At 46.6% G+C, this 10,873-nt stretch overlaps 2 protein-coding genes across 2 annotated transcripts; one reads left to right on the top strand and one right to left on the bottom strand.

Annotated features, from left to right (window-relative positions):
* Positions 1 to 3,412: 3,412 nt before the first annotated feature.
* Positions 3,413 to 4,670, top strand: LOC123100421 (LOB domain-containing protein CRL1). The gene has a single exon (XM_044522359.1). It carries the CDS (start codon positions 3,500 to 3,502, stop codon positions 4,232 to 4,234), a length of 735 nt encoding a protein of 244 aa, XP_044378294.1. The 5' UTR covers positions 3,413 to 3,499; the 3' UTR covers positions 4,235 to 4,670.
* A 4,940-nt stretch (positions 4,671 to 9,610) lies between these two features.
* LOC123100420 (LOB domain-containing protein 29) lies at positions 9,611 to 10,666 on the bottom strand. The gene has a single exon (XM_044522357.1). The coding sequence runs from the start codon at positions 10,421 to 10,423 to the stop codon at positions 9,860 to 9,862; it is 564 nt and encodes a 187-aa protein (XP_044378292.1). The 5' UTR covers positions 10,424 to 10,666; the 3' UTR covers positions 9,611 to 9,859.
* Positions 10,667 to 10,873: the final 207 nt, after the last annotated feature.

Raw genomic sequence — 10,873 nt, 5'->3', positions numbered from 1 at the left:
TAATTCTTCTTGCATGCGGGGATGTAGTTTTTCTGACAATGTCTTGCCGAAGTGAGTGGATGAACGACATCCTAAAAGGTCCTAGAGGCACAATATCGTGTATAGAAGGTTCTAACAATTCTGTATGGTCCGTTAGGTGGATCTGTGGAGTGGCCGTGACGGTAATCAACTATCCAAGGTGAAAACCAGGGTATGATTATCCGGACCCAGCTACGACAATGTTATGCAGTGTTTCTTCCTTGAAGGTATTGCTATGAGACATCGATACATGCTTTACCCGAATGAAATTCCAAAAATTGGCCTCATTGGTCGACTCCGGCGATGACATTGCAAGTCCTATACCTGCGTAGTTGATGCGTTTGGAGGATTTCCTGGTAGTCTCCAGTGTCGGGGTCCCAGCTTTGGCTTGTATTGTGTTTAACACCCGCCACAACATGTTTTCTCATTTTTGCTAATTTTATCGAATGTGTAGCGATATAGATGTATGCATCCTTGGTTGGTACAAAGGCGGGGTAATGAAACCGCTAGGTGTAAAGTGCTCTGGCATACCAGAGTTTAGGAGAATGACCTAGCCAAAATACAATCGAGAAAATTCTCGCCATGGGCTGCTCACGCGCCTCCTTTCCCCAAACCTATCTAGGCCTCCCCCTCTCCCCTACTAAACCTCCCTCCAACGCCTTCGATCCCATCCTAGAACGCTCACGCAAGCTACTGGCCGGCTGGCGCGCTAAGCTACTTGACAAAGGCGATCACCTCGTTCTCATCTCCGCAGTCCTTGACTCCCTACTCACCTACTTCATGTCTGTCTTCCGCTTCCCCAAAAAACTTCTAAGAACCCTAGACTCCATTCGTAGAGCTTTCTTCTGGGCAGGGGAGGATTTAGTTTCGGGTGCTCAATGCCTTATTGCATGGAAAAACGTTTGCATTCCCAAAAAATATGGTGGTTTAGGGCTTAAAAACTTGCTTCTTCAGAATAATTGCCTGCTCATGAAATTTGCAGCCAAGACCCTCACTTCTTCCTCCACTCCCTGGCTGGATTGGCTGGATCTTCAACATCCAAATGCTTTGGTCACACCCCCACCCCAAAACTCATTCCTTTGTCGTACCATTGCACAGCAAATACCCACTCTACAGTCTATCTCCTTTGTCCTAACAAACATACGGCTTAAGGTGGTTAAGGTGGCTAATGTGCTGCATACGGTTTAGAAGCTAACCTCCGTAACCGTCTCTCCCTCCTGGCAGAGCAAGAACTTGTTGCGTTGTTGGCTGTTTTGCAGGATTTCGTCCCCTCGGCTGAGGAAGACCAAAGGTTCCTTCTACGGGGTCTTGCCTTCTCCACCAAGCATGTGTACGGCACGCTCATGGCACGTCCGGACTGCGATCTCCTCGCCCCCCTCATTTGGCACTCCAGGGTGCCACACAAGATCAAAATTTTCGCCTGGCTTCTCTTCAAGGATCGTCTCAACACCAGGGTCAACCTTGCCCACAAGCAGATCATCTCCACGGACTCTTGTCCTCGATGTGCTACGCTACCCGAGGACTTCACGCACCTCTTCCTCACCTGCCCCCTTGCCAACCGAGTCTGGCAACGACTGGGCATCCTACCACAGGTGGAGGGCATCATCGACCTTTGGGACGTCCCGCTACCTCACCACCTGCCACACAAGGCTTGGCCCTTTATTCTCATGTCTCTGCTCTAGAAGATTTGGGCTGCGCGCAATGACATGCTATTTAGAAACATTGATCAACATTCTGTAATAACCCTCCGAGCTCTTATCTCTGACCTAGACCTCTGGTCACATCGTCTCATGGCAACATGTGACAAGGAGGACGTCTACTCGTGTCGTTCCTACCTCTCCGCACGCTGCGCCGTGCCTTTGTAATTCTGTGCTGGCTGCCTCGGCGGCTTTTGAGTAATATATTCAAATCGAGAAAATTCAGAAAAGTAATTTAGGGAGGAGAAGTAATTTTCCTCCAAGGTAAAGAACAGACACAGGTTTAGAGCGAGGGAAAAGGATCAAGGGTGCGTAGTATGCTTCTTGCCCGCTTTATCTGCTAGGTCTAGTATTGGTTTGGTTAACTGATTTTTTCCTGGGCGTTTTACACCTCTTCCATTTAGAGGCCAAGCTTACGCACAGAGGAGAAATTGGCAACATGCACACGAGAGATGCTCGTGGGAATGTCTGATGCACTGAGGAATCAAATGCTGCACAGAATATTTACCTCTTGTGTTCTTTCCCCAAATTGCATTTGTTTGTGAGACGGATGATGTTGGCTGGTCCACCACGTTGGGAATCTCTATGTCTTTGTAGGTTCTGGACACGTTGGGATTCAAGTGCTCCTTGCCCTTTGTGCTTTCGTTGGTTGTTCCTAGTTTGTTACCACTGCTTACCTACCTACACGATTTAGTCATGTTGCATGCAATTTAGTGATAAGCATGGGTTATCACCACCTAGCTAGTGAAGGTGCATTACTGTATTGGCATAGGCCGGCCTAATCTCAGCAAACCTCCAGTGGTCAGTGGAAGGCAAAAGAGTTTGGACTCTTGGTTAGGATAATAAGCTCCTTAACCCTACATGATGCAGATGCCAGAGCAGGGTCGCAGAAGTTCTGTTGCTCTGTTCCAATCTTTCCTGCAGGTGCCACTTAGTTTAGAGCAGCCGGTACAGATTAGGGTACATGTTGGGGCTTCCTTTTCAAAACATAGTTAAGTGGCATAGATTGGTATATTAGCCCACTGCTAGATTGTTTTTCTCATATGATTGGACATACATGCCTGCTGATGTGCACGAATATAAATGTACATACACTTGTGCTTATATTTTCCCTTGCTAATTTATCAAAGTTGTCTCTGATCCCAAGCAAAAAGTTCTAAATTAATTTCCCATCACATATTGTCTCCGGAGGAAAAGAAAGGAGCTGAAAATAACACAAACGACAGCTCCACTTCTGGCCAGGTGATGTATGAAATGTTTGTATATGTATTATCCCCGGGTTTATCAACTGGACTGTGCTGGCGAGTCGCGCTGCAACGCATCCCAACTAATCACAAAATAAATCATCACACGGGCAAGCAGTCACGATAGCAACTAAACTAAAAACACGAGAGAAAGTTGTGTATAATTGCGCCCGGATGACCTAGCCCCATTGTGCTTTGTCCTTCTCTTGGGATTGGCAGAGTGGTGTATAGTATTAGTGTACCTACAAAAAATGGGAGGGCAGGCCTTAGCGGAGGAGGAGAGCGCGCCATTGGAAGCTCAAAATAATGTAGGCGGTTGGCCACCGGGGAGACACGCCGGAATTGTTTATTCCCTTAGGCCCTAATCCCCAACCATGCACTCCGCCTCCCTTCCTCTTCCTCTCCTTATAAGCAATGGCGCTCGGCCGGCCATTGCACTCCAACCATCCTCAGCAGCAGCAGCGATCACCGCGACACCGGAGAGAGACAACACAATCAGTCCGATCACCGAGCGATCCAGCGATCATCACCGGTCGGTTGATGAGCATGACGGGACTTGGGTCGCCGTGCGGAGCGTGCAAGTTCTTGCGGCGCAAGTGCGCGCGCGGGTGCGTCTTTGCGCCCTACTTCTGCCACGAGCAGGGCGCGGCGCACTTCGCCGCCATCCACAAGGTATTCGGCGCCAGCAACGTCTCCAAGCTCCTGGCGCACCTGCCCATCTCCGACCGCGCCGAGGCCGCCGTCACCGTCTCCTACGAGGCGCAGGCCCGCCTGCGCGACCCCGTCTACGGCTGCGTCGCACACATCTTCGCGCTCCAGCAGCAGGTCATGACCCTGCAGGCGCAGCTCGCCTCGCTCAAGGCGCACGCCCCGCCGGCGCCGCAAGGGATGCAGCACCAGGACGACGTCAAAGGCTACGTGGGAGGCGGCGCGGCGGATCAGTACGCGCACGGCGGCTACCAATGGCACAACGGCAACGGCGTGGGCGCGGCGGCCGCGCAGCAGCAGTGCGCGTACGGCGGCAACGGTGGCGCCACGGCCGGGCACGACTCCATCAGCGCGCTGCTGGCCGGTTCGGCGGCGTCGGACTACATGATGTACCACGCGCTGGAGCAGTCGGCGTCGGACGACGACGGGCATGCCGCGGTGGCGGCCTTCGAGGTGGCGGAGCAGTCGTCGTTCGGGACGGAGGAGAGCGGGTGGAGGTCGTCGTCGGGGTACCAAGACTGCGAGGACCTGCAGAGCGTGGCGTATGCGTACCTAAATCGCTCGTAAGAACCACTACAACTAGCTAGCGCAGAATTAATATATCACCACAAGATATACTCCTCGATCGATGATTTCCTGAATCCTGATCATGTTTTGGGCTTGAGAGTTTGAGTTGGGCAATATATGTGCAATTTTTAAAGTCTACGTCGATCAATCGATCAATCATGCTCAGGTTCTAGTCCTAGCCAGCCAGCTAGTAATAATCCTAGTAGAGGGGTTGTGAGAGTTCACTGCTGGATCTATACATGATCACCGCAGAAACCTAGTTGACTAGACAGCAAAAATGCTTCTTGGTATGATCAATATGCTATATATTTCTGGTTGGAAATAAGTTATCTTGTCTGAGTTCTGTTCTGTATAGTTGTGTACTGCAGTAGTATTCTGTATATGATTCGACTTGTCATGCCATAAATATGTATGTATTGCCAAGAGATGATCAAGAGAACAAGCTAGAAGGCAGTGATGGACAGCTGATATAGTGATAGACAAGCTGATTCAATGGCCGCACATGTGGAAAATCCAGTTATACAACTGTTTTCATGGACTAGCTAGCTCCTCCAACTCTTTTACGGAACCTATCTACTCTTATACCGCCTTTCTAAAGATTCCTATGGATCTGATATTGAAGTAGTACGTGTTGGTATAATCTAGTAGTATAGCTAGCTTTTACATGCGATGATGCTGCAGTATGCAATCCTTAATCTTGATCTGCTTAATCCTTCGACGAAATTATGCTTAGACTGTGATCCTCCAAAAATATTGTCAAATGTATGTCTTTTTCCAGTATAATTCGAGTTTTCTTGGAGACTATTTGATGTGCACTAAGATCGTATTGTTCTTGTTTATATATATTTCTTGTCCCTTCAAAGTGGGTGGGGGTGATTAAGAACGTAACTGTGAGGTTGTGGCATTTTTTTTTCTATATACTTGAATAACGTACAGGACTTAGAATGTTGGGGCAGAACGGAACAGGAATGACATAAGTAAGGAAGAGGTTGGGAGTTGGGACTCATTTGTAGTGCAAAAATGTTGTGATCATTATAAATAAGCATGAATTAATTAACCTAGATAAAGTTCTGTAATTTGGGGCAAGATGACTAGTTCTTTATAGAATTTGCGCTGATGTTCTCGTTCAGATTTTGCTTACGGTTTATGCCATTAAATGGAACGGTACCCAAATGTTCCTCAAAATATAGCATGCATCATGCATGCATGTCCTGTGTCTTCAGTTCGTAAAGTATTCATGTGTGATCCTCCTCAAAATGAAGAAACTGTAGTCCTGATGCCAGCATATAGTACTGGAGGGACAATTGCTGCTAGATTTCCCCCTCGACGTATGCAAGTAATTTCTGCGCTCCAAAATTTAAGATGCGCATGCAGTATGAAATTTAACTTTGAAGAACAGTTAAGCAATTAATATGTGAATTGTCCAAACATGTCACTATTTGAAAAATGCGTTTGCACATGAATTAAGTGATACAATTCTTACACAATATATATCAAATTTTATTAGATTAATTGTTGGCCAAAGTTGAACCGTAAGCCCTTGCACATCATACATTTCTGGTCGGAGGGAGTACAATCTACCAACTAGCTTACCTAATTAATATGAGTGACCCGGTTGTATTTAATTTGTGTAAACACCATTGATGATCTGTTAGCTCTTAAAGATGTCTATGTCTATTTCTGCATATTATGTCTACACAGTTTACTTTGCGAGTATGATTATAAGCCGTACCACTACCGTTGGAAGGCAACCATAAAGTGCAATTTGCTGTTGGTGCTTTAAGAACTAAAGAGAATGTCAACTAAGTTGATCAAAGTTCTTTCCAGAAATTAAAGTAATACATATTCTATGAAGTGTTTTTTTCGCTTTTAGTGCATTGACAGAGGAGCTACACATTGAAACAAGGCATTGACATGGAAAGTACTCCATCAGAAGAAGCTTAAACTTAATCTATTATGCTTGCAAATGATAGGCCCAATCAGCACATATGTTCTTTACAGCGATGAAAAACGCATAACTTTTTGTCATGTGCTTTCCTCTTTTTAGTTCATATGAATCATTATAGGACATCTGGTAATCTATACCTGAGAAGATATGTTCACCCTCAGACTGTCAATATTTTGGATAAAAAGGCTAACAATGATCAGGAAAAAAAAAGTCAGATTTTACGCAACTTCAACTAAGATTGTTCCAGCAGCTACCTAATGGGACATGGCATGTATGGATTAGAGTTCAGATTAGGGTATGTATACTGCTCCAAATGGTCTGATGCAGCATGTAAATATTGGAGTTCCAGTTTGTGTTGGTATAATAGCAACCGGAACAGACAAAAGAGTGCTAGGCACAATTATGTGTAACGGTGCTCGGTTACGGAGGGCACGGTCGGCGCAATCCTGCATATTTCCCTTGTGATGATCATCGTCAAAGTGGAGCTGTCGGGTGTTCACGTGTATGGCCTTCTGTTGGCATGTGCCGTCATGGTTTCCGTGCAGCTGTTTGTAGCTCAGTGATCCCATGTCGGTGGCCAGGTTCACCGGTGGTACACATGTTATGTTGGTTGGATTGTATCGGTTTTAGCCCGGTTTTCCGTCAATTAACCAGGCAATTCTCACTCCTTCTTAATCAATGAAATTGACAAGTCATTTGCCTCGTTTCAAAAAAAAATCTTGGTTCTAACTAATCGCCTGATTGTTCGTTCCTAAGAAAAGGAGAGTGTTAATTAGTTGTGTAGTTCCAACTACGTGGCTTGTAACGTTCTACTAATTGGAGCGTTCTATAAAACTACTTTATTCAAAAAGATTGAGTGCATATCACCTCTTACCATGGAAGATTGACTCTGCAGCACATTTATCTCATTTATCAGAAATTACTCTGCAACCGCAAGCAAATTTGTTTCAGTATTTTTCCTTTTATAAAGTTTTGCCAAATGAGATAAATGTGGAGGCCTACTGTAGGAGTAGCTGCTAGTCTCATGTGGAGCGGTGAGTCAGATGCCACATGTGTGACACATTCCTCAAGATGCATCTCACCCAGTAGATGGGTGCGGCGATCTTGTTAAGCCTGACTGCCACACCCGAGTAAGACCTCCTCCCCATATCCGAGCTAGGTATTTCGAAGCGAAAGTGGAAGCAACGGTGATTTGTCCTCCGATGAAGAGGCGGTGGTGGTGCTGGAGCAACCCTAACTAGAAGCCTACATGACACTTGCTAGCAGGAGGGGTGAGAAGGTACTATCTTACCACGTGTGTGTTCTTCCTCTGGCGACCATTGGCGATCACCCGCGCGTAGTGGCCTTCGGCCCGCCCTGGTGTTACCCATGATATATCCCTATACTTACACGTAGCAAAATGAAGAATATGGCGAGTGACTCGGGCCAAGTCGCGCTGAACCAGGTTGCTCGACCCCATGTGCCGCATCAGACTGCCTCACAATAGATGCACTGAACTAGAGAGGCTCATTGATTTTGCCACTTAGGGCTAGTATGGGAACCCCCGATAGAACAGTACAGAACTTGAAAATAGGTAAAATTTGAACAAAGAGGATTTTTTTTTGTTAAATGAGCTAAAAGTGCGGAAACATGATTTGGAAGACGGGCTCCGAATTACTTTTTATGCCACCAAAAAAATCTGAAAAAAATATACAAGTACATGTGTTGTTTGTGCGTATGAATTTGCATCAATATATATTTTCATATGTCGTCTATATAAAAAGGATATGCGCATAAAACAAAATGGGGCTACTTTTGTTATATTTGGACCCAAAAATTGTGATATCCTCGCCTCAGCTGACCCGCTAGTGCAATGGCCCAGTAGTGCGCTCTTTCGTTCCTTCGTTCTGTTCCGTATTTTTATGTATTTTTTCTTATTTGGAAATATTCTATTTTTTAATCAGCATGTTCTTATTTTTTTTAAAGTTCACTGCACATTAAAATAATGTAAAACTATTTTTTTGCAATTTCTAAAAAACGATCTTGGTATTTAAAAAATGCTTCCACATTTAAATTTTGTTCTTGGTGTTTTTAAAAATGATCATGGAATTCTTTTTTCCGTAATTTGTAAAAATGTTCATACCATTCAGAACACTGTTCATGGTAGGAAAAATGTTCATGAATTTTAACAATATGTTCCGTGACATTTTAGAAAATGTTTAGGAGAACTAAAAGTTGGTCATGCAATTTTCAAAAAATGCTCGTAACTCATAAAAACTGTTCTAACATTCACAAATGTTTGCATGTCTAAACAAATCATGTAATTTTTGAAAAATGTTCAAAGTGTGCTTAAAAATGTTCGCCGGGTATTTTAATAATGTTGAATGTGTATGTAAGAAATCTGGGAGCTGTATACAAAAAATGTTCAACGTGAACTGAAAAAATGTTGACATATATTCTTGGAAAAATGAAAAATAGAAAATAGAAAAAATAAAAGCAAATGAAAAACCTATGAAATCTGGTAGAGACAAACACTAAAAAAACCCGCCTTGAATCGTCCCAAAACCAGGCAGAAGGTTCGATGAACATGTCCTTAGAGGCTTTCCAAAACCGCTTCTTGGGCCAACTCACTTCAGTGTTTCAGGAGGCTCTCCTATAGGCGAGGCTATCATATGTATCACAGTAAGCGATATATATTTTCTGTGCAAAATTGACCCTAAATAAATGGTAAAAATTGGAATTCACTAAAAAAAAGGTTAATAGTTTTTTTACTAGGGACGTCAGGGCAACTTCAACACGGTTCTTTGAAACAACCCCAAATGTTTGGACCGCGTGGACCACACACTTTTCACCATCCAACGCCGTGTACCAAATCCGTTCGGATGTCCAAAATCCCACAAACGGCACATAAACTTGTGGGAGGTTTGGGGAGTACAGAATGCCACAGATACGTCGACTCAGCCTCAAACCCACCAGAAACCTACCTTCGCTCCTCCTTCATTCTCTCCCATCTTTTTATTGGACAAAGAGCGAACATTTGATGGATATGGTCGGATGGTCGGCTCTCGTACCGCTGTGCACGAACACATTTGGACGTGTTTATGGACTTGATGCTATCCGTTCCGTGAACCCGTTGGAGTTGCCCTTAAGAGGTACTCCCTCCGTCTCATAATATAAGAGTGTTTTTGACACTAGTGCTATTGGAAGGAGAACAAAGAGTAGAGTTTACTGTGCCAGGCCGACTATTCCTCTTCATGAATGTTGCTGGATTAGAGCCTGCTAGGCAGAAATGAAGCCCAAGGAGCACCCCCGTGTCACTCCACTGCAACCTCAAAAAAAAAAAAACAGAAAAAATTCCAGCACAAGCGTAACCTCAAGCAAAACATGTCTGGATGCTGAAATTTCGCCGAACACCATCTTAGCTTCTACAGTTATTCAGACAGACTCGCTGTAACAAAAGGAATTTCGAACAAGTTCACACGTAACAATCGAGGCCCGATCGAGTTGCAAAGTTGGAAATTATGGGTTCGTCTTGAGCCCCAAACAACACAAGACCGATTGATGCCTTTACAGCCGAGACCGGCAAGAGTTGAACCAACTCAAGCGAACGCGCGTTGCAAAGGAGAAACTTTTCATGGCACATGTCTCAGGTTTCTCAGGGGAACGAACGAGGAACGAGTGAATCAATCATCTGGGGGTTAGTAGCTGCCTTCCTCCTGCTCGCCGTAGCCGCAGTACATCTCGGCGCCGTGCAGCGACGAGCCGTCGGAGCGCTGGTGGGCGCCGCTGTAGCAGCCGGAGCTGCTCTGCGTGGACGTCATGGACTGGTGGTCGTGCTGATCCGCGGCGGCGGCCACCTGCCACGCCTGCTGCTGCAGCTGCTGCTGGAGCAGCGGGTGCATCGCCGTCGCCGCCCCCAGCTGCGCCTGCGTCCTGGCGTGCGCCACCTGCGCCTGCAGCGCCACAACCTGCTGCTGCAGCGCGAAGATGTGGGCGACGCAGCCGTAGACGGGGTCGCGCAGCCGGGCCTGCGCCTCGTAGGTCACTGTGGCGGCCGCCTCGCTCCGGTCGCCGGGGGCCACCTGCTGCAGCAGCTTGGCCGCGTTGCTGGCCCCGAACACCTTGTGGATGGCCGCGAACTGCGACGCGCCGTCCTCGGCGCAGAAGTAGGGCGCGAACACGCACTCCGCCGCGCACCGGCGCCGCAGGAACTTGCACGCCCCGCACGGCGACCCCGTCGTCGTCACGCCCGCGCCGGCCATCGTCGCCGTAGTCGAAATTATAGCCCGATCGTCCGATCGCCCGCCTGGCCTGACTAGCTAGCTTATGATCGAGCTCTGACTTGTGGAGACGGCGCTTTCAGTTAGCTGCACACGCACGAGACCGGAGTTTTATAGGTCGACTAGGGTAGAGGAGGTGACGCGAAGACATGGGCTGCGAGGGGACAGGGCCGGAGAAGAATGCGCATGATGTACAGGAGGGCGAGGGGCTCGTGTGTGCGGTTCGGGGACACCAGCTACTTGAATAGTGCCATTAAACTTGTGCCAAGAGAAAGAAGAAGAAATGCACATGTGTGCCTTGCGTACTGTTTATTTGCATGATTGACGGCTCACACATTTCGCAAGGAACAGAGAGAACTGGTGTCAGACGGGTACTGATCGTAGACGAACTCGCTATGCTTGTATCCCCTTGATGCGACGTTACGACTCAAT

Source organism: Triticum aestivum, chromosome 4D (assembly GCF_018294505.1).
Source record: "Triticum aestivum cultivar Chinese Spring chromosome 4D, IWGSC CS RefSeq v2.1, whole genome shotgun sequence".
NCBI classification, from domain to species: Eukaryota; Viridiplantae; Streptophyta; class Magnoliopsida; order Poales; family Poaceae; genus Triticum; species Triticum aestivum.
This window is presented reverse-complemented; position numbering and strand designations above follow the sequence as displayed.

Coding starts and splice junctions, on each gene's coding strand:
- LOC123100421 (XM_044522359.1), top strand. CDS start 3,500: ATGAGCATGACGGGACTTGGGTCGCCGTGCGGAGCGTGCAAGTTCTTG.
- LOC123100420 (XM_044522357.1), bottom strand. CDS start 10,423: ATGGCCGGCGCGGGCGTGACGACGACGGGGTCGCCGTGCGGGGCGTGC.